At 48.4% G+C, this 23,635-nt stretch overlaps 1 protein-coding gene across 1 annotated transcript in view; it reads left to right on the top strand.

Annotated features, from left to right (window-relative positions):
* Window positions 1-23,635, top strand: part of NRG2 (neuregulin 2) — a 153,402-nt gene that overhangs the window by 112,181 nt on the left and 17,586 nt on the right. The window contains exons 4-5 of the mRNA XM_041397768.1: window positions 12,020-12,140; window positions 21,533-21,591. Of these exons, the coding sequence (XP_041253702.1) occupies window positions 12,020-12,140; window positions 21,533-21,591 (180 nt within the window). The remainder of the gene's footprint in view (window positions 1-12,019; window positions 12,141-21,532; window positions 21,592-23,635) is intronic.

Below are 23,635 nucleotides of genomic sequence, written 5' to 3'. Positions count from 1 at the left end.
CCCCCAGGACAGCCAGGCCAGCTGAGCCCCTGCAAGGGCAGCCCAGGTGATGCTGATCCCTGGAGGCTTTTGTGGCCCTGTCACCCCTTTGCACATATTTTTCCTCTTTTCCCTGCAGCTGCCCAGAGGTAAGCAGCTGTCCTCAGTATGTAGGCACGTGCTGTCCTGGAGTGTTCCTCTCCCCTTACTGCTGGGCCTTCCTGGGGCCTTGCAAGCTTTCCTCACTTCTTCTGTGATACCTTTCAGTAGAAAACTCCTCAGGGCATCTGAATCCACATGTGTGTTGTTCCCTGTTTCTTCTTCCCCAGCATCCTTAGCACTGATCCTGTTGTGACTTCCATTGCAAAGTGCTCTTTGCTCTATTCCAATACCACTTTTCAGTTTCAGAAAAGCAGCTTTTCAGCCATACAGATCTGTTGCAAGTCACCAAACCCACTACATCTTTAGAGAGAGAGAGAGAGAGAGAGTGGCTGCAGAGCAGAGACCCCTTGGCACTTAGAAAATACCCCTCAGCCAAACCCTCACCTCACTCCTCCTCTACAATTCTAGCATTTTCACAAAGCTCCCAGCTCAGAAATAAATGCTTTTGCATTGAGAAACTTTGTGAGGGCGTTAATTTCTGAGGAAATGCTTCTGGACTTAGTCAAAATATACTGCAATATATTGCAGATTTTATGACTTTGAAGTAAATTAGATGCTTTCTTAGAAAAATATCCCATTTCCCAGTTCTTATGATTGAATAGTGTAATGTTGATATCACATGGCCATGAGGGCACAGCTGAGATGTGACTGTTTCAGATTCTTTTTTTCCTCAAAAAATTTCGAGGCATCTCCTCAACTGCCCTGCCCCTTATCAAACACTGCAGAAAAAATCAAGTTGTACAAAAAATTTTTTCTGCTTCTAGCTCTTTGTGGTGGTCCCACCCCTGTCTCTGGCAGGACTGCACCCCCAGCCCAGGCTCCTGGGGCTTTCTCCTTTGTGCATCCAGAGGGTGTGAGGGGCTTCTCCAAAGGTGCTGGTGCTGGGTTGAGTAGAGCTGGTGGCCTTGGGGTTCCCAGTATCCTGCTTCCAAAAGAAGAATGCTTGTCTCCCCTAATACCTGGGGTCCTGGCCTTCATCTGTTTCCTGTTCCTCCAGCTCTTGTACAAAGAGATAAAATCTTCAGAAAATCCCACCTTTTCTTAAACTCCACATTTTCCCCACTACCATGTCCTGCCATCCCATCTTTGCACTCTTGTGGCCATCAGGGCTAAGGAAACCTGCCACGTTTTTGCTCATCTCCTGCCAGGTGAGCCCTGAGCCATCTCTGCCTCTTTATTGTGACACGAGGCCCTTCGCAGCGAGGGGACATCGTGCCCTGTGCCATCCCCTGCAGGGACACTCCTTGTCCTGCCTCTGTCACCTCAATCCCCTGTCCTAAACCAGCACTGACCCCTTGACAGCCCCCAGCCTGTGCCCCCAGCAGCACCTGCCCCTCTGCTCCTCCCCACAGTAGCTAAGCCCACCCTGCTCTGCTCAAAAGAGATATTTTGTTCACTACTTTCTTACCTTAATTTCCCCAGGAACAACGAAAGCACCACAAGTCTTACCAGCCTCAGAAACTAAAATAGTTGTTATGGAAGAAGAGTGTAAGTACCTCTCCCCCACTCCCCCCATACAAGCTGCTTTCCCCTAATTTATTTGCTATTATGAGACATTTTGCATAAATGCTTTATTGCCTCCTGGAATCTTCTTTAATCACTCCTTCTGTCTGATTTTTCCCAAAGCCACTGGTCTTTCTTTCCCTAGATCTTTAAAAAAAAATCTGATTTATATTGCTGGTGTCTATCTTGGAGAGGGAAAATTTGATAACTATTGCAATGGCAGCTTGAAGAAAATGCTACTTAAAATTGCAGCTGAAGTTTAAGCATTCCCAGCTCTTTCAGTACATGGAGTTATTGATACTTGCAAGGTGTGCTTGTTATGGCGTTTGATTTAACAGGGTTTTCTTTTATCACTTTGTTTTTGAGTTTGGGTTTGGTGTTTTTTTTTTTTTTTTTTTTTTGAGGATAGTTGATAAAACCAACACAGGCTGTAGGAAGTACAAGAAAAAAGACATGAGTCTTCTAAGCGTAGGTAATAAGAAAATTGCAGAAAATCCATCCATGCCCTGCCATCCTATTTTTCTGAGTCTCCAGAAAGCAAGAACAGATTTCCCCAAATCCTTAATTTGATTTATTGTGGCTGAAATGCTTTTTAGCATTCCCTCCTACTCAGTTGTCCCAAAAGCAGTAGAAAATGGGCACAGAGCAATAAAAATCAAGGAGGGGATACAAGTGTAGATTAGAATCCTGGTGCCTGGATGTTGGCTCAGCAATTTCTGGTGGAGGGTGTTATGTCTATGTCAGGGGGTCTCTCTCCAGTGGGAGTCCACCAGGATCCTGGCAAAAGCCCTGGAAAGCCAGGACCAGGGAGGGATTTTTATTTTTTTTTTTGTGCGTTTCCATCCCAGCTGCAGATGCCCAGAGCTGAGAGCACAGCTGTCTGTGCCTCACTGTTGGCAGTTCTGCTCTGCAGATTTTATGGGGATGTTTCCTCCTTTGAAAGCTCAGTCTTTTATGAATTTAAAAGAAATCTGATTGCAGCCACAGCAGGCACTGGCCATGTATTCTTTAAAAGCTTTTCTGATTAGAAAACTGCACTTAAAATGTGCTCTTGTGTAGTGCTTAGCCTTGCATTGCACCAGAGATACCAAGCTGAGATACAGGATCATTAATGCCATGGCCACACCATCCTTCCCCAGGATTTTCCCTTTGTTTTCACCAGAAGAGATCCATGCTACTTTTTTGCATCATATTAGATTAATGCTATTTTCTTAAAACCCACATCTCAGAAAGGAAACACAGAAATTTCCCCTTTTGTTAAACTTTCCTTTGTGGGTGCATCATCGCTTTTGTTTTCCCTAATCATGGGAAGAGATGGCAAAGTCCCCAGAGTTAAAGTTGTAACTCACTTTTCCCTTCACATTCCTTTTATGCAGTGTCTCCCAAGTGTTATCTGAACAACTCAGAATCTCTCTGATTTTTATGGTGATTGATGTTGTATCATAGAATTGCATGTGTGTACAGCATATGGGGAGGTGATGAAGATGTTGTGAGGTGGGATGATCTGGAGAGCAGACAAGTATCTCATTCTTGTAAGTCATGCATTTCTTTTCAATATCTGTATTCAGAGTCATCTGTAGGTTGTCCCTACCCTCGTTGTTTCACTGAAATCTTGTAAATCACTTGCTGGATTTTAAACACTGATGCCCCCAGCACCTGGTTTGTGAATAGCATGAGGTTCCACACAGCTTCATTTGCGCTACAGTAGCCTCATTGGTGGTGAAGATGTGTTAAAGGAGACACGGTTTTGTGCTTGTCACAGCCTAAGGTTGTGCAGTTGGGTGGTCACAGTGGCTCAGCTCACAGGCAAGGACTTGCAGGGATGTGGTAACTTGATCGTGTGCCCTGACAAAGAGAGAAAAGCCCTTTATGCTCATTTCAACATCCAGAGAGCCCAGAATGGTAATGTGATCCTGTCACAGTGCAGCATGAGGCAGCTAAACAAGGTTCAGGAGTCTGTGGCTATGCACATGTTGGGTAAACAGGATAGGAACCAGTGCTGACATTTAGAGCATTCTGATGGAGGCAGAAATGGAAGAAGGGTCAGAGAAATCTGGATAGCATTCTGAGATGGAAGGTTTGTGCAGGACAGAGCTAGTAAAACACTCTCAAAGATTAATTTTAAAAAGATAAGATAAAGTTTGAAGTCTCTGAGAAGGTCAGGTAATCCCTTGTGCTTGTTTTCTGCTGTTGAGTTCTCCTCTTGCTCCTTCCCTTGACTTCAACAAGCAGGTGAAGCCCTGGGGGTAAGGAGAGAACGTGGGCCAGGTGGAGGAAGCGTGGTTTGGATACTCTCAAGATACAGGAGGACGTGCCAGTGGTGGGCAGGTGCTCTAAACTAACATGTAGATCATTGCTGCTGCTCACCTGGGCTCTGCTCGTGCTCCTGGCTCACTCTGTAGCTGGGTGAGTGCCTGGCTGAGTGCTTTATCAGCCTCTGTGGGCTGTCAGTGCCCTTGGCTGAGGATGCTCTGCAGCAGAGAGAGGCTCGGGGTCACGGGAGAAGGTGAAACAAGGAGAAAGAGCAGAACAGGCAGTGCTGAGTTGTGCTGGGAGCAAGAGGATTGGGGGGTAATGTGAAGCACCTGAATGAAAGTTGGGCTCTCTGGGTTTAGTTTTGGGACCTTTATTTCATCTGCTGGGGATCACAAGCCCTCCCTAAAGTCCCTCTGGAGACCTCTGTGGGAAGGGTAGCTGAAACAGTCCTTTGTTCTCCAATTAAGTCTAACTCTCCACACACCAGTTTGGGTCCACAGATTTCATAGCTGTCATCCTAGTGATGCCATTGGGCTGTTTGTAGCCTCATTGGTGTAGTCATTGGAGCAATCCCCTCCAGTTTAATCCCTTCCCTGCTGCCCAGCATGGCTGGGTGTTGTAAATGTTCTCCTCACTTTGCCAGGTGAGCTTGGCCTGATGGACTTGCATGATTGCAGTGGCTGTGCTGTGCTTTGTGAGTTCCACCCCCCACAGGAACATGTGCCACATGGTTATGGTTCAACCAACCCCCCAAACCTGCTCTCAAATCCAGTCTGGCCTGGCCTTTACTGGGTGACCATGGCAGACCTGCCTGTGAGTTGGCTGGTCTTACTCCCCTCTTTTCTTCACCTCCTTATTCCCCTCTCTTCTTTGTCCTCACCTCCTCCCTCCCTCCTGCTTTGTTCTCAGTGCTGGGACTGAAGACCAGCTGGAGGTCTGACCTGCTGATGGCTGAGCTGCTCTGTATCTGCACAGCTGTAAATAAACTGTGTCTGAGGCTCACTTCACCAAGGTCTGGCATCCCAGATGACTCTGGACCAGGCATGCAGTTGTTATTTGCAGTGGCCCAGGCTGATGGGGAATAGAGCTAAACACAAAGTAACTTGTGAATCTGGGAATGATCCCACCAGTGTGGTGGAAACCCACTGAAATCTCCCTTGGCATCATGCTTTGAGGTGCTCGTGTGTGATCTGCAGCCACGTGGTGTCAGAGGACCATGCTTCAACCCAGGCACAGTTAACATTTTCTAAGTGAGACATTTTGCTTCCCTTTGTCCTCCCAAAGAGCTTGGCAGGTCTTTTCATCCTTGCTCCCTGAACAGTTGCTCTCATGAATGTGAAGTCCCAGCTGGGCAGTCCCTGGCCTCTCCAGCCTGAAGCCACTGAGCTCTCCTGGAGCCACCAGTGCTGCAGGTGTGAGCTTGGCCTTGGAGGCGAAGGGTGTCCAGCCAGCCCAGAGCATGGGCAGAGCAGACACGAGTCTGGCCATGTGAACAGAGCAGTTTTCAATATTAGACTAAAAATAAGTCCTGGCGTGGTCTTTGCTCAGATAATTTCAGCCCCGCTGCTGGAGGTGGGGCTGTAATTGAGCGGAACCTGCACACACGCAGGCACGGAGCCTTGAGGTGGATGTGGAGATCTCACTGCCAGTCTGCAGAGAGCTGTGTGGTGCCTGGTAGCTGCCAGATCCTGCTCACTGCTCATTTTGCACACTGTGTATTTTTTAAATAGTCACGCAGCTGCCACTCGAGATGTGCTGTAAAGACAGGCAGTGACTCCAAAGGCAAAGAGGGGCAGGATGAAGTGTGGGGTGGGAGCTGATGTCCCCTGGGAGTGCTGAGGCTGAGCCCAGCCTTCAGAACTGGGCTCTAGACCAGGGGATCTGCTCTTCTGGCTCCATCCTGGGATCCTGGTGTGTTGCTTCACTTCTTGGGCTTCAGCTGCCCTGCCTGTGAAGCTTTCACGCTGGCATTGGCTCTGTGAAAGGATTTTTAGGTTGCTGAACAAATCCCCGCATTGAAGTATCATGTTGCTGCTATTACAATTGATGCTGGGGATTTGGGAAAATTAAATGCTGCGCTGCTGTCATGTGCATTTTCAGACCCCTGTGGTAGAGAAGAGCATAGGAAGGGCTTCCTCGTAAAGCTGCAGAGATCATTCCAGAGGAGCAGCTAGAAGCTTGACAATAACACAGGACTTTGCCCCTGCAATAACTGCCTGTCCCATGGAAACAGGCAGCCCCTGAGTGCTCAGAAACCTTTAAACTTGTTTCTTAGTGAAACCCCTGAACAGTGCAGATGGGATAGTGAGGAATGCAACCTGTGCTGTTTTGATCAGCAGCATCTGATGCTCCAAGATGAGTGCCTTGCAGTCTGGTATTTGTATCTTGGGATGAACTCCTAGTGTGTAGCTATTGATCCTAATGATCCCCTCGGGAACTGGAAGCATGATTCCAGCAGGATCTATTTCAATAAAATGCGGGGGTAAATATTTGGTCATTTCCAAATGAATAAACACACAGGAGCAGAATTTTATGAGCTCCAGAGTCCCCAGTCTGCTGTCAGGCAAACCCCAGTGTGCACAGGCCCTTCTGATTTCATGTACAGATAACAGCGGGGAGCATCCGGGCTCTGCTCAGGTTTATTGCAGGAGGAGGTGTCGTATCAGAATACAGAAATCTGCCACAGAGGGAATGGTGAGGATCACCAGCCCCTCCATGTATTAATCAGTGTAAATCATGGATTTAGTGTGGCTCACACCAGGATTACAGCCCTACAACCGAGGAATATCTTGGCCAGACACCTTCTCATCCATGTTCTTCTAACAAGCAGTTGGATGAACTCTGTTGAGAGGAACCTCAGCCATTCTGTGTTTTATCAGTAAGTACATGAGGCATATACAGAGCAGGCAATCTGTATACACTCCCCAACCAGCTGAGTTCATCTGTCTAACTGAATGTCTAAATATTGAGAGAATAAAGTGTCTGTACTCTATGAACCCACCAGCCAAAGTTATTTATAAAGAAGAAAAGGAGCGGCAAAACCATCGCTGTCTCCCTGCTCTCCTCGACAGTAGCTGTAGTTCGTGAAAAATTAACTATAATTTATAGTCCAAGCTGCATTAATTAACTCTTTGCAGGGGGAGTATTTCACCAGACTTCTGAGAACAGGCTGGTGAGCTGCCTGCAAAGGTTAAATGACGTGCATGGCAGGAATTGTGTAAGAATCCCTGCACAATCATTAATGGCCTTTCTGCGCAGATGGGTTGTGTGAAGGGAAGTCCACCTGGCACAGTCACTGCCCCTGGCTCCCTTCTCTGCTGCCCTGTCATTGATGATAGTCCAGAATAGCTGAGCCATGTGGTGGAAAATAGACTCTCTGAATGACTCCAGTGCTCTGAATCTCTCATGTGTTTATGCTGCTCTGTCCTCACTGGCTGGGGCAGCAACAATAAAACGTGGCTGCAGATCATTCACAAACACATCATCAAGAGCCCTCTCTTCCCTGTCCTCACCTCCTTACTCTCCTCTTTTCTTCACCTCATTATTCCTTTCTCTTCTTTGTTCTCACCTCCTCCCTCGGTCCTGCTTTGTTCTCAGTGCTGGGACTGAAGACCAGCTGGAGGTCTGACCTGCTGATGGCTGAGCTGCTCCAGGCCTTCTCCCACCCTACAGGGCCTTTCTGACCAGTTTGCCACTGGGTATCTCAGGGGCACCTCTCTTATTCCCACTGGTCAGAAGGAAATGTCACCACTTGCTTGCCTCATGCACACTCCTGGTTTTCTGCTTTTAATTTGTTGAAGTACCTGGGGATGTTCTTGGTACATGACTGGTGTTACTGCACAACCCCCTCATCACGTCCCACTGCCTTTATGAGTCCTATTCCACCCTGCTACCACCCAAAACTGCTCCCTTGCTTATTCAGTTCTCCACTCATCTCAGCAATTTCACAACTTTCTGAGTCATTTGGGATAGATGGAGTTGTGTTGGAGGCTGAATGAAGGACTTATTCTGCCACAACAGCCAAGGGGGGTAAAATCTGCCTGGTGGTGTACAGCAGTTAATGTGAAATAGCTGTGGGAAGTAATTGTGCCTGTGGATCACCAAGCACGGCTGTGTAGTGTTTGGTACAGAGGTGAAAGTACCTACACAGCTGTAAATAAACTGTGTCTGAGGCTCACTTCACCAAGGTCTGGCATCCCAGATGACTCTGGACCAGGCATGCAGTTGTTATTTGCAGTGGCCCAGGCTGATGGGGAATAGAGCTAAACACAAAGTAACTTGTGAATCTGGGAATGATCCCACCAGTGTGGTGGAAACCCACTGAAATCTCCCTTGGCATCATGCTTTGAGGTGCTCGTGTGTGATCTGCAGCCACGTGGTGTCAGAGGACCATGCTTCAACCCAGGCACAGTTAACATTTTCTGAGACATTTTACTTCCCTTTGTCCTGCCATGGAGCTTGGCAGGTCTCTCCATCCTTGCTCCCTGAATAGTTGCTCTCATGAAAGTGGAATCCCAGCTGCAGCAGCATCCCAGGGTGATCAGGCACCTTGGAAAGCTCTAGAATGTGTGTTACCACACAGCAGTGAGATATCAGGGTTATGAGAGACAGACCTGTATTCAAACCTTAAAAAAATCCATTAGGAATTCCTGTGACTGAAATAAATATCCCATAAATACCATGTGTGCAGTACGGTCTCACTGTTTCCAAAGAGAAAAACAGAACCAGGGATGACCCAAAAAAGAATACAAAGACAGCATTGCTTCCCAGCTAGGGAGGGAGATGCTGGCTTTGCCTGTAATACCACAGGCAGCACAGGGGAAACAAGTGGGGATAATGACTAGTTTTTTCTAATACAAAGGCCAGAATAGGGCAGGTTAAAAGAATCAGCATGGAAAAATGGCCTTGCATGCTGTGTGCGTAGCACTGGAGCTCTTTTCACAAATATTGTGGGTGCTACAAGATTAGATTTATTCAAACAGCAACTAAACATGTTGGTGGAAGTATCCAGCAAAGGCCACTAAATGTGACACCACTGTGGCTGCCCACTGTGGCTGCCTTGGGTTGTCTCTGAGCTGCCCATCCTGCATGGCCTAAGGAAGATTATCACTGGTCTTCTTTTTTAATCTTTGCCACTATTAGGGCCAAGACAGGGCTTTGGCTTGACCAGTCCCATAGTCTGAAATGGCCCCATTTCCTGATGCTGTCTTCTCAACAGAGAACTGCCTCTCTCTGTGGCCTTTGCCACATCTCTGAGCTGACAAATGGGCTGGAGTAAGATGATTCCATGGTTCAGTTTTAAAACACTTTGTGCTTCCTTGTGATGAAAGGCAAGGTACTTGCAGGAAACAGGGTTGAAAGGATAAGGACATTAGAAAGATACTTCTGGAAGAGGTGATCACCCCGTATTTTCCTGACAGGCACAGCTCTACTGGCAGCCCTCCCCTAGAAGTGCCCAACATGCCCAAGCGTCAGTTGTGACAGGACCTTTTTTACCTGTCTAAAAGGGACAAAATGGTTTCTATGGGATGAAGATCCCATGCAATCTCTGGCTGATGAGCACTGTAATCCTCCCTGTATCACATCACACAGCACTGCATCTTCCCATCCACCTTTCTTGGTGGGTTGGGTATCTTCTTATCTGGGGTGTTTCCTATGGGGAGGTTTCTGGGCTCTGTTTTCAGTTCTCCCTCTCTGCCCCTCTCTTGCTGTGGCAAGACTGGCTCCAAAATCATTCCCTGTAGGGTTTATGATGTGAGACTTTGCCAGATGGATTGTTTTGCTTGCTACCAAGTGATGTGTTTGATAGTTGCAGGGTGACAGCTCCCTGCAGCCTGTGCTTGTTCTTCATCCATGTGCCTTTCAATTTGTACCAGCTATTTGGCTGATGAAGTTTCAGTGCTCCCTGATCCAATGGTACACTTTCAGAGACCCACACTTATCAGAGACCCACAGCTCTCCTCTCCTGAGTAGAAATGTGCTACTATCTTGTAAAGGTATAAATTATAAAGCCTTGTCTGTATAATGAGTCTGCATTCCTCAGATAAATTACACAGACTCATAATGGCTTTGGCTTTTAGTTACCATTAATCTTAACTGGAAGGGAGTGCTGAATTTCCTGCAGAAGTGTGGGATTCTGATTTCTGAAAGAGTTTCACTGGAGGCTTGGTCAAACCATCCTCTGCTCCAACACTCCAGTGTGTGCACCCTGCTGTCCGCATTTGGCTCCCAGCTGGCTGGCAGGACGTGCCCTCGGGGAGCAGCTGCTGTCCCAGGGCTGTGAGCATTTTGGGTCTCTGCTGGAGTGTTTTCCATGTCTCGTTAGCAGAGCACTTTGGGACAGCTTGCTGTGCCCTGGATAACTGTGAAAAGACAGAGCCAGAGGCAATGGTTATTCAAGGCAAAGCGTGGAAATAGCTCTGCTCCGTGCACAGCCCTGGCCTGTCAGGCAGTGGGAGGCTTCCACTTCCTTGTGGGAATGGCAGACAATGGATGGGACAGCACATGGGTTCAGGCAGGCTGAGCAGGGAGCTGGTCCTGCCCTGAGCCTTGCTCAGGTAACAGTGTGGGTGCTCCAGCTGGGCACAGCCCAGAGGGAATCTCCTCTGGAGAGACACGGACCACGCATCCTGCAGAGAATCCCAAACACATGAGAGACAGAACAAACTTGTCCTGGTTCCTTGTGTGCCAAGCATCACCCACATGTGAGAGGCTTCACAAGGTGCTGGGAGCCCTCCTTTGCCTGGGAGAGCCCAGATGTTCCCAGCAGGTTGGGGCTGGAGCTGGGAATGCAGCCCTGGGCTCTGATGTGTGTGCTGCAGCCCGAGGCAGCCCCGGAGCCCCTGCAGAGGTGGGATGGGCACAGGGCTGCCCTGGCTCCCTCTGGCACAGGCCATGGCTTGCCCTGCTGCTCCTCGTGGCTCTGCCTGGCTCCTGCCTGGCTCTGGTCCAAGCTTTCTTCCTCGAGTCCTGTGTCAGTGAGGAGTGCAGTCTCAGTGATGGTGTCACAAACCTCTCCACGAGGCTCGTTCATGCTTTGGGAAACAGGATGGAAGAGAATATCTCCTCAGAAGCTTTGACTACAGCATAAAAGGTGCTGCAAAGTAAGCAGCAGCCACACTGCTGGAGGTGTAACTGTGATAGGGTCTGAGCAAGGTGGGTAGTCCAGGAAAGGGGACTATTTTTAATGAGGTTAAGTATTCAGCTGTAAAAAATCCATGCTTTTTAGTGCCCAGCACTGCTTAGACTTATGTGAAGATGGGTCTGCATTCCACAAAGCTGCTCACCTTCTGTAACCTCTATCAGTGCCCTAACAACTGATTTTTTCCTTCCTGAAAGCCTTTGTTTTACCTTTGGAGACTCTGCTTTGGGCTGTAAGCTTATCAGAGTCTCTCAAAGGCAGGAATTACAGTGAAATTCTGCAGGTTTTCTTGTCGCTTACGGGACTGTAAAGCTTTTTTCTAGAAAGAAGTTTAGATTTGGAAAAGCATCTGTATCCCAGGGAACTGGAGTCATGCTGGCTGCCTCCCTCAGCACGAGCTGGGGCTGGTGACTTCTGCTGCACTTTGCTGGTGTGGCAGGGACAGATGGAGCTGTTCTTGCTTGTGCCAGACCTGCTCCTAGCTCTGAAAACTCAACTGGCAGAGGTGTGGAACAATGCAAAGTCCCCTGCAGCACCTCTGGTCTGGCTCCAGTGTCTTGAGGTGCTCTGGCCTCAGCAGCACATCACTGGGACTCTGTGACTCTGCTGCTCCTCTTCTTCCTGACCTCCTGCTTGCCTGCTGGCACAGCATTCCGAGCATGAGGGAGGGCCAAGGACAGTGGGAAAGGGGCACTTCTCTACAGCTTGCCAAAAAAATTATCTTGTACTACATGCTGGCTGCTTAGAGGAAGATGAGTCTTCAACTCCTCACTCACCTGGCCCCTTTTGCTGGGAAAGGAAGGGTCAGGTTTCAGCCCCGGGACCTGAAGGTGGGTCTGAAGGCACAGGCTAAGGTTTGTAGCTCTGGGGTTTTTACTTTGGCAAATTAACTCGAAGAAAATCATGTAAGGAAGGAGAATTGCCAAACAAAGGAAATAACAATATATCCTTTTTGTGTGTTTTTGTTTTCCCCTGCAGTAACCACAACTCTCTCCTCCTGGTCCGGGCATGCCAGAAAATGCAACGAAACAGCCAAGTCCTATTGTGTCAATGGAGGGGTGTGCTACTACATCGAGGGGATTAATCAGCTGTCGTGCAAGTAAGTGAGTGGAGTTCTTGTGTCAATATGGAAATTTCTTGGCTGAGGGAGAGGAGACCTTTGTGCAACTACCAGACGGGGTGGGGAGCTCAGAAATTCTCCTGGCAATTGCAGTTTGAGCTGTGCAGGTTCAGAAAGGGGCACTAGAGGGGCAAGGGGAGGGGGGCAAGGATTTGTATTTTCCTTTTCTGTGTGTGTATCACTGTTCACTTTTCCTGGCTTTTCTCCCCTAAGAATATGTTTGTCCTGGCTGTTTCTTTTCCCTTTCTCCCCTTTCTCCTCTCTAGCTTCAAGGAAATTGGGGTCCCTTTTGCTCTCCCTGAGCTGACACGTCCTGTGCTCCAGTCAGGGACACTTTCAGGACACAGCCTCCTCCTTCCCCCATGGCTGGAGGGGTTCCCTTGCTGTACCTCATGGGCCCAGGGTTAACCCCCAGCTGTTCCCCTCTCTGTGCAGCTTTGTGGCCACTTTATGGGATGTTTGTTTCCCCCCTTCAAACCTGCAAGAAAAACTAGAGATTTGTTCTAAGTTATCCTTAAAATGAGCTGTGAAGAGTCTGAAGTGGGGCTGCACAGCCTGAGGGATTTGTAATGGGATGTGAGACTTTTTCACCCCTGGTTCAGAGCCAGAAAGGCCAATGGCATCTCACACCTTACCCCCAAGCCTAGTAGTGCCTGTGGACAAGTTGTGCAGTCTGATTGCCAGTGCTGGAGGTGCAGGTACCCAGAACTCACCTGTATCTGCCCCTGGGCTCCTGCACAGTGAGCAGGACGTGGTGCCCTGGGTGTGCATTCACTGAGCAGATGGAATCTCCTTCTGAGCTCCCCTCGTGACCCAGGCATCACTTCCAGTTTTCTCCCTTTGGAACCCAGAGACCTCTCAGTGGAGACACAGCCAAAGGTATTTGCATCTGTGGATGTCAGCCCAGCAGCACTGCAGGATGTGATGCTCATCAGGTACCTCAGCTCCTCAGGCCTTGGAGGATGCACTGAACACAACCCTCACCCCCCGTGGAAAGCCTGAAAGGGCTGGATCACACTGAGCACAGCTCCTCCCTTCTCCCAGTACTGCTTTGATTCTGCAGGGAGCAGCAGAAAAGGCCATGTGGAAATGTGTCCTGCTGAGCCCTTGTGTTCTGGCTTTCCAGCGCAGCTGTGATGGAAGGAGCATCTCCCAGGCTCACCCCTTAGACACTGAAAGAGCTGGGCAGGACAGAAACCAGAAGCTGTGGCTTCCATGTTTCCCAGATGTGCGTGGAGTGGGAGCAGCCCTGTCCACCCCAGCCCTGTGCTTTAGTGTAGTTGTCACTGCCATTGGCTTCTTGGTGGCACTGAGGGCTCCTCTGGTCAGTGTTCCCCACGGGAAGCATGGGAGAAGCCCCATATGATGGTTAAAATCACAGCCCCCCTTCTGGGGTAGCTGCAGCCCAGGAAGCCCCAGAGATTCCAGTCTTTCCATTCTGGGAAGGGCTGAACCCTTGAAGTGTGGAGGAGTGTATGAATCAATATCTGCAAGCAATGTGGTCATGGCAGGGGCACAGATTTCAAGGCTATTTCTTTTGGGAAGAACCTGAATGCAGATCAAGATTCAAATGGGATCAATTTCTAATTACAACAAGAGTTACCTGAACTCCTACCATGCGTAAGAATCACTTTTTCCTAATGAAGAATACTGTGGTAGTTGTCAAAAGTCTTCAGCAGCTAGGCTGTTTTAGCCAAAGCAATTCCAGCCTACCTTCCAACCAGGCTGCTCTGACAGATGATGAACAGAGGGAACGCGCAGTGATGGATTCCATTATGATTTTATGTGCCACACCAAACAGACCTAATTATTTCATATCATTTGAAAGCCTGAATTCCTCACTTTGCAGATGGTAAAATGATATCCTTTCCTGATGAGTTCCAAGGTACCAATTGCTAAAACCAGATGGGAACTGAACAGCCGTGTGTGGAAGGGCTGGGAAGTGTTATCCAGAAGGAGGTGCTGGGAAGGTCTGCACTGTCACTGCTCATCTGCCAGAAAAGGTGGCTTCATGTTCACAGAGTTGGGTCCCCTGGGTTTCTGTGCCTTCCACACAGCACAGTCACTTCTGATCTTACTGCTTGAGGTCATCTCTGGATGCTCATTCTCCTTGAGTGTTTTTATCATTAAATCTCAGATTGAAGATAAGAAAACCTGGCTTTTGAAGTGGTGTAATTTTAGAGTTTCTGGATTGTAGAGGATAATAGCTATTGAGGAATGTAGAAGCATTTGAACTGAAAAATGTTTCCCATAAAATGTCTCTCCCAGTGACAAGGTTGAGTTTTGGGGATGCTGATGAATAAACAGACTTCACCTTTGCCTGCAAACAAAGAGCTGATACACTCCATGGCTTCTTCATTGCACCAAGGCAGGAGATCTGCTGCTCTGGTTTGTGAAAGATGCAGGAGAAAGGAGAAGAGACAAAGATACAGGCTTCCAAGTTAATTTCTGATCTCTGCAACAGCAGCCTTGCCCCTCCAGCCTCACTGTGCCTCTGAGCCAGGAGCATGGAAGAGATCACTAGGTTCTGCTCACAACCTCTTCAAATGCTTTGGAGATCAGCAAGAGCCACGTGAGCAGCTCCAGCCAGGAGCAGCACATCTCCATGTGCTGTTTCCATGTCACTCTTCCAATCAGAGCCAGCAGGGCCTCGGGGGGATCATCTGGCCCCTGTGCCAGCTTGCAGCCCCCCCTCACTGAATGCTCAGGGGATTCTATCCCCTGCAGCACCCATGAGATGTTACCAGCCTTTCCAATGCCAGCTGCCAGAATTTTGGAGCATTGTTGTTCACGGCCTGCCACCATCCTGTGATCAGCTTCTGGGGGTGGGTTCCATTCTTGCAGATGTCCAGAAGCACAGGAAATTCTTCCTGTAGATGTTCCCCCTGGCAGTCTGGACCAAAACCAGCATAAGAGTTCTCCAATAATTTCTTCTCCTGATGTGGTTCATGCTCGATTTGCAACAAATATTGCCTAAATTGGCAGCTAGCTTTTTATTATTATTTTATAACAGACTTCCCAGAAACGTGTTCCTCCTGGTCTTTTAAATCCTGAGGAACAAAGTATTTGATTGTAATCCCACTTCCTCCCTCCCTTTTTAATAAGGTTCAGATAGACCTTGGATAAAGCACTTTCTTCACTGAGGAAGAGCCCAGAATGGACTTGGATTGTTCTAGAAATTGTGTCTTTCTGGATTGTGTTCTTCCATAATTTTGTCCTTAATTTGAAGTGAATTCTACACATGTTGGTGTCAAAGGAAACCTGAACACAATACAATCAGTGCTGCTATGCTGACTCTGCAAACAGACCACCTGGAAGTTAAATGGGAGAAGTGGGACCTGCCTCAAATATTCTGCAAATTTTCTGCATAAACCTGGGAAATGACAGAGCCACACAGAGACAGAACTGATTCAGCAGCCCTTGTAAATTAAAAAGCCCCAGGCTCTTGACAGGGAGAATTTCTCAGGATCATTTTGCTCAGAGAGGCCTTAGGAGCTGGACCCCAGGGCAGTGACAGGTCTGAGCAGAGCACAGAGGGGATGCACACAAGCAAGGCTCCAGGCTGTGAGCTGGCTGGGGCACACAACAGTGGTGCCTGGTTTGTGGTGTCCAGTCAAACAGAGTGTTGGAATGACTGGCAGCCTCTGCTCTTGGACCTGCCTCCATCCTGGAGAGTCCTTGGCACAACTTAGGGCACTTGGAGGCTGCTCTATTCTTTTATTCCTGGGTGCCCCACAGAGCTGTGCTATCCAAAGAGCAGAAATGCTCTTTTCCCCAGTTAGGTCTTGGCTCACATTAGATGCAGTTGGGGTCTTCCCAGTCAAACAAAGCAAGCAAATCAGGTCTCATCACTGCAGAGCCTTCTCTGCCCATTGAAATGCTCTTCACATCTCTTTTGTGTGGTCAGTGGAATCAAAGTGATCTGCTCTGGGCCAGGATCTTGTGTGGGATCAGAAGACTTAAAGAGTATTAGGGAGCAACACCCCCACATCATGTTGGACCATTTGTGCTTGCAAGAATCAGGCTGGATGATCTGCAAATGTGACAGATAAACAGACAGCCTGGGTTTGGGGTGACAGCTCTGCCTTACGTGGGACAGGCAGGCTGGAGACCTGGACCACCTCAGAAAAAAACTGAAAGTCAAGGAGAGAAAAAAACCCCAAAACAAAGCAAAAGGAGGAAAGATCAGATTGTTTTAAAACGAATTGATGAATCCAAGTCACCAATTTTCAAAATCACATGTTCATCTTCTCCAAGTGTATTGTTTCCTGCAGATTTTCCCAGGAAAGAGAAAGATCATTCTGAAGTTTTGGCCACACTGCCAGCTCCCCTGTGCTTTCCCAGAGCACCATCCAAAGGTGTGACTGTCACAGGGATGCTGTATGATCCTCCTGGCAGTGCTGTTTGCTCAGCTGCCCTGTGGCATCTGGAGCTGTTCCACCCCTCCCAGTGGCATTTGGTCAGCACCAGCTGCTCATTGCACAGCCACAAGGACGTCACTGTGCCATGGATGTACAAGCACCCTGTGGGGAGGTGTTGCAATGTCCTTGGAAATGAAGAGCTAGGGGTGAAAATCTCCACATCCTGTTCCAAATCCCCCGAACCAGCCAGGACTCGTTCCTTGTGTTTTGCATGCTGTTTATCTTGGGTGACGAGATCAGGTACCTTTTCAGGTTCAAGTGGCCCATCTGTGCCTCCAGCTCAATGCACTGTGACTGCATCAGAGCCTTGAGGCCCATCAGAGTGTGGGAGCTGATCCTGCAGCAGCAGAGGCTCAGTGAGGGCAGCGACGCAGATCCCGCGGCCGCTGCCATCACTGAGCCCAGCAGTGGATGTCCCTGAGCTTTGGACTCCACTCTGCAGCAAACATGCCTTGATTAGCTGCTCTGGAGAAGGCCTTTGTGTTTATTCTGGTTGCTTTCTCTTCTTCCCATCAGTGATTTGGTGGAGTCCAGCCTTTTGCGGCTCTCCAGAGCCTGATCATCTGGGACTGGTCAGGGGACAATGACAGAACTGTCTTCTTTTTCAGCCCTTCCCACAAAAAAGCAATGTGCTTGAAACGTTTATTTTTTTCCATTTGCTTACTTCAGTGCATTGTGTCCTTCTGCTATGGCTTGTCTTTATCGTGTCATTTTTAAGCACCTGCTCATTCACATTTTTCTGTAGCATGGATTGCTTTATGAGAGCTACTGAATTTGACATATTTTAATTAAGATCTGGGGGTGCAAAGGAAATGTGCCTACCCTTGCAAGATTTAGAGCAACATCTGGACAGAAAAAGTTTTTCTTCAAGCAGGAAGACAAAAGTAGCAAATAATAATTAACAATAATTATTGCCCTGCACTGGTACAGGGCAAAATGTCAAAGTTCCTCAATTTTCAGCAATAAGTGCCCAGCAAACATCATAAAAATGAGTCATCCAAACTATTTTGGTTTGTAATTTTTGAGATGCTTTATTTGACTGATCATCTTACTGCATTTTTGTTGCCATGTAAATATCCCACTGCAATTCATCCTGAACCCAAGAGCAGAATTTTGCAGATGTTTTCAAAATGGGGTTATTAAAAAAAGAAAAGGTCTTAAGGTCAAAATTAAAAGAATGGGATATTTTCCAGCAATAATACAAAACAGAATCTAGACAGAAAAATCTCTGACCAGTTTTATCAATGGCATTTGCAAATAATTTTCAGAGGTAGCAATTAGACACAGAGAGATGGAGTTAAGCAAGGGCAGTTTTGGGAGTCTCCACCCAGGCTAGAGAGGGGACAAGGTGCTGTCTGCAAGAGGTTCGTGCAGCCTTGTCCTTCCCCAGGACCATTCCTACAGACACATCCTTGTCCACTTCCCTTGGGAGAGACCCATTGCGCCTCTGTGAGTGCACCATAAACTCCAAAGGTGATATTTGCAGGGAAGTCCACCACCTGTGAATTCCCTGCAAGAGTTTGGTTTTGCTGGGCCAGCCAACCAGAACCTCTTGAGTAAAACGTGCAGGAAGAAGGATGCCATGATCAAAGACCAGCTCATGGCTCTCAGCTGTAGTGAGCCTTAACTTGCAGGTGTAGCCTTCAATTCAGAAGAGCTGCCCTCACTACGGGCAGCAGATTTTAATGCAGAAGGGATGATGTCTACTGCTCTTCCTGTCCAGACTGGGAGAACCATGTGCCAAGCAAAATTTCTTTCCTTGAAGTCACATCTGGGGCCACAGTAATAAATAAAAAATCATCTTCAGCAGCCTAGAAGTTAGAGACAGATTAAAAAAAAAAAGGAACCAAAAGCACTGAATGCTCTCAAAGGTCTTCTGGTCACTGCTTCTCCCTTCAGCCTTGCTAATGAGGAGCCAGAACCCAGGTATGCAGGGGTGGCACATTGTGTCTTGACAGCTTGTACACAAGCTTGAGAGGTGACAGAAGGTACTCTTGTTCAGGGGGGCATTTTTCCTGTCACTTCTCCCAGTGCTGAATCACTGAGTAACTAAAGATGAAAATCCTGAGCTGTCCTAGACACAGAGAAGAGCTCTTCTCCCCACCCACGCTTGGCTGACTGCAGAGATCTGAAGATGGGCTATATGGTAGCTGTCATGGCATCAAAGCTTCTTTGACACCTTTTTGTTTTGCTTGTTCACTTCTTACCAGTTCCTTTCTCTGGGCTTTTATTTCCTTCCACCAGTTTTCCCATAGTTTGTAGTCTTTCCTTAATGGCATGCAGTCTCAGTCACACTGGAGTTCCAGCCTTGGCTGACCTCTTGCAGGTGTGTACCTGAGGTAATTTTAGCTCCTTTCTGACAAAACACCCCTTTTTGGGGTGGGTGGGACAATTGCTTCATTCAGCAGCATCCTTGAGGCCCTTTGGTGTGCTCACAACATCCAGGAAATCTCAGATCCCAGACAGATGGGCAGCACGTTGCAACCTAAACTGGATTCCCTTGAAGACTCTGTGAATAAGTTCCTGACTCCATCAGAGGTGATGAATAAACTTCAGAAAGGATTGGGAAGACACCTTCTCTTTTGGATTCCTTGCTCAAAGCCCAATGCAATCTCTGAAGAGTTTCTCCAGTCTTGGGGCTGTTTTTGTGAGCACCCAGTGCCTCAGGTTTGTGCTTTTTGGTTCACAACAGGGCATTTTCTTCACTTCCCAGCACCAGCTTCCTCTGCTTCATTGCAGGGAAGGTCAACAAGCCCCACGTCTGATGGTCACCCCTTGGGCTGAGCTTTTCTTGGGAGCTGGCTTGGTATGGCTGGTACCTCTCCCTTTCCTGTGCCCTAAGATGAACGTCCAAGAATGAGAAAAAAGTGCCGAATTTTCAAAGATATTTGCCTGGCTAGGATGTACAATTTTCAGTTTCAGAAGTGACTTGGATACTGAGAAACTGAAGGGTGTGACTGGAGAGCTCAGTGCAGCCTCATGCAGAGCCATGCCCTAAAGTTCTCCATGAGCAGTTTGGGGTGCACAAATAGCCCAGCACACTCCCACTTAGAGGTGTGAGCACAGGTCCCAAAAACCCAGATGCTGACCCACATTTGGTCTTGGCAGTGAGGGTGCAGCAGGTTTTTTTGCACAGCTGAGGCTTACCCAAACTGCAGTGAAATCCAGCAAGAAATCAAGTGCCAAAGCCAGGTCAGTGGACATCCATGATGAAGTACAACTACTAAAAATCACAGGTTTTGCATGGAGCCTGGACATGGACATGGACATGGACCTGGACCATCCCCCACCAGGTGCACAGGTTGGGAGCAGTTGCCTGACACTGTGCTGTGGCTGCTCCAACCTCCTGCTGTCCTTTGAAGTGGCCTGGCCAGGAGCTGAGCCGCTGACATCAGATTTGGCTTCTGATTCATCTGTTTTTTATGAGGTGTCTTTCAGTCCCTTCCTTGCTGATGACCTGCAGATCACTGTGGGACAGTGAGATCTTGTGGGTGGCATCTGAGAGTGAGGAAGGTCTGACGTGTGCCAGGTGCAGAGCCTGCAGCTCTGCTCACAAAAAGTTGAAAAACAGATGTTAAAATGCTATAAAGATAAAGCCCTCTTAAGCTCAGAGGAAAAGAGAGGTGTGCTGAGAAGGGAGGGAGTTGTGGGACAGGGAGGTGAGAGCTGGGACTTCAATAACATTAGGGATACTGTGCAGGACTGTCCAAGGACTATCCAGAAGATGTGAAGTGATGGAGAGTGACAAGTGCCTGAGGGAGAAGTGTTTGACCACGCCAGGCTGGGCTCCCATCGCTTCCCAGGCTCACCTGCAGCTGCAGAGGGTGACAATGCAGAGGTGCAGGTGCTGCTCACCCTGGGAGGTTCTGCAGCTCCTGCTGCCCCCCTGCCCATGGCCCTGTGCTCCCCAGACCTGGCTCAGCTGGGGAGTGCTCTGGGGAGCTACTCATGGGCTGGTGCCAGTGCCTGGTGGCCCTTGACTGCAGGACACCTCGCCTGCCGCCTGAGCATCCTGTGAATGTGTAGCTAGTGCCCATGGGCTGGCACAGCTGGGCCCATCAGGTGACCCAGGCCAGGCCAGAGCCTGAGAAACCTCTCACAGCATGTGAGACCCCTTCAGCTCAGCTTTCTTCTCTGTCCCTTCCTCTCTGTTAACACAGAGACTCTGCACGTGCTTCCTCTCTAACCACCCCGAGAACACCCCGTGGGTATTCTGGGGTCACCGCGGGGAGATGCTTTCCACACCCAATGCTCGCTGTCGCCTCAGCACCTGCTCACTACTTTTGGTGCCTCTTGCCATTCTACAGAGCAGCTCTATGGAGTCTCTGAAAGTAGCATCCAGCCCATCTCAGTCTTCCTGCCAGCTGGTGCTTGCAGCAGGTGAGAAGGAAGGAGGCAGGCAGAGCAGGGCAGAACAGGAGGGGTTTGGCTGCCTGCTTGAAGACCCAGGCCTAAACAAGAGCTGGAACACTGATGTTGCAGGTGCCTGGTTAAAGCAAAGAGTAAATACGCATGTAAAGCCTTTATTTTTTCCATTCATCACAATGCACTTTTTATTTCTGACCTTAGCCTCAAGAACTGTGCCAGACATGTTCTGTGATTTCTCCCCTTTTCCCCTCCAGATGTCCAAATGGATTCTTCGGACAGAGATGTTTGGAGAAACTGCCTTTGCGATTGTACATGCCAGATCCTAAGCAAAGTATGTTTGAAGACAAAACATGCACCACACTACTTAAAACCTCCCGGGCACAGCGGTGGATGTAGAGTGCTCTAGTCAGGGATGGCTCTTGGTGTCAGCTTTGGGTAGGGCTTAGGGCTGCAGGTAAGGGTGAAGGCTGAAAGCAGACAGACAGGAGCTGTGGAAGGGATCAGAAGGGGCCTCAGTTCAGCCTGTTTGGGTGTCATTTTGCTATCTTGTTTCTCTCTTTCTGGTTTTCTCTCTTCCGGTAGGTGTCCGATCGAATTCACAGGAGACCGGTGTCAGCATTTCGCAATGGTCAGCTTCTCCAGTATGTCTCTTTCTACTTCTCTCTCTCCTTGTTGTTGTAGCTCTGTGTCATGTCCTTAAAGCAGGTTCTTCTGTTCTCCAAGAGCCCTCTTCCTGTCTTGTGCACTGCCAGCTCAGCTTGGTCCTAAGAGGAGCTGTGACCGTGTCCAAGAGGAGAACTGGGGCTCGCTATCTCCCCATTTGTTAGAATGGGCTCTGCTTTCATTTCTGATTGAGCTGAATGCTGCTTGCTCTTTTCAGGCAAAATGCAGATGAGTTCATGTGGTGGGTGTGCTGTGTGAGATGAGCCTGTTCTGTGTGTGGAGCTGGCCCTGCCAGCATTGCTGTCCTGACATGGACTGTGCTGTGCAGGGCAGGATTTGGGTATTTTCCCTGTGCCATGCAAGGCAGGAGATGGGCATTTCCCCTGTGCTGTGCAGGGCAGGATTTGGGCATTTCCCCTGTGCTGTGCAGGGCAGGATTTGGGCATCTTCCCACCACTCCTGAGAGGGATGTGTGAGTCTCCTTGAACCGAAGGAGGAAATCACAGCCAGGGTGTGACTGTAATGAAGTCACTTTACAGTCTGTGGCATAGAGGTCATGCTGGTGGCTGCCACTGCCTCTGGGCTTCCCAGCCCCACTGCCATGCAGGATACAGGATAAACCTGCCAAGTGGGCATCAGGCTATGTCCCTCCTGGACACAGAGGTGTTCCTGTCTCTCTGAGGTGGTCAGACAGCCTTGCATATGGGATTGAGCCTAAGTACAGATCCTTCAGTGCTTTCAGTGGGTGTAAATACCCTAAAGCCTTAGCACTTAGTGCTTCCCAGTTTCGCATTTCCAGTTCCTACAGGTCTCACTTATAGACATAACCAGCTCATGGTGGTCAAGGTGCATGATTTTTCTGGGTCCCTATTCAGTCAGTGTCCCAGCATCAGCCAGATCCTCGTCTGGGTGAGGACCAGAAAGGAGATGCAGTTACAGTGCAGGAAGCCTGTGACCCTCCCTGTGACCCTTCTGTGATTGTCCCTGAAACCCATCCTGCCTCCACGCTGGCTGACTGGACCCACCACAAATGGTGGGTTTAAAGAGAGGCTTTTTAAAAAGAGCCAAAAAGAGGCTTTAATTAGTGGTAACCAGAGGAGAAATGCCTCTTCAGGATGGCTCCTTGATTGCCAGAATGCCTCTCCCACTGCTCCGTGAGGAATCCTGCCGTCCTCATCCCGGACTGGAATTGCAGGAGCCTCATTAGCACGTGCTAATAGCTGGCAAGTGCTGGAATTAGACTCCCTTGCATGGAGCATACAGACAAGATGCAAATGGACTTTGTGGGGCCCTTGGGACAGCTCAGTGTTTTTACATTGCCTTTTGTTCCAAATTGGCTTCCAAAGCTGAAACCTCCATTGATTTATCCTCCCAGACTCCAACATCCAAGAAAGCTCTTTTTAAAATGACAGCCCAAAATGTTCTATTTTGATCTTTCACCTGGTGCTAAAGGGTTTCCTTCCCTCTTGGAAGCCCTGGGTGTCAGGGCCCTGGCTGCAGCCAGCAGTGGGATGCTCACCCCATGGAGCTGATTTGTAGCATGTTTCATTAGGTGGTGTCCAACGGGCTTAAACATTATTGCTGCCATGCTGCAAAACCAAAACAGGGGTGAAAATGAGTTTTATGTCAGGAAAATGCCTTTTGAGAGCATTAATGGCAGGAGTAAACAGTATGTGGTTTTTTTCCCCAGCTTGCAGAATCCAGCTTTTTATGGGACTGAGATTTGTTTTAATTTTATTCACATGTTAGAGAAACAATGTCAGCTTTAAAACTGACACATGTACATTTCCTTACCTCAAGTTTGCTTTAACCACAGCATAGTAAGGTAAAAACAGCTTAACCATCCAGGCTACCTGTCTGAACTTGGATAAAATTCATATAAGAAGATGATTCATACATGTTTATAGCTGTTTTCACTTTCAGGTCACAGTTGGGTAATACAGATAGCAGTAGCACTGAAGGAAAGCTTGCACTGAACTTTCTGTTTTTCTGAGTAGGAAAAGCATTTCACTTCCAAAGTGT

Source organism: Onychostruthus taczanowskii, unplaced genomic scaffold, assembly GCF_017590055.1.
Source record: "Onychostruthus taczanowskii isolate IOZ18803 unplaced genomic scaffold, ASM1759005v1 scaffold14, whole genome shotgun sequence".
NCBI lineage: Eukaryota > Metazoa > Chordata > Aves > Passeriformes > Passeridae > Onychostruthus > Onychostruthus taczanowskii.
The sequence above is the reverse complement of the archived record's forward strand: the minus strand, read 5'-3'. Positions and strand labels throughout refer to the sequence as shown.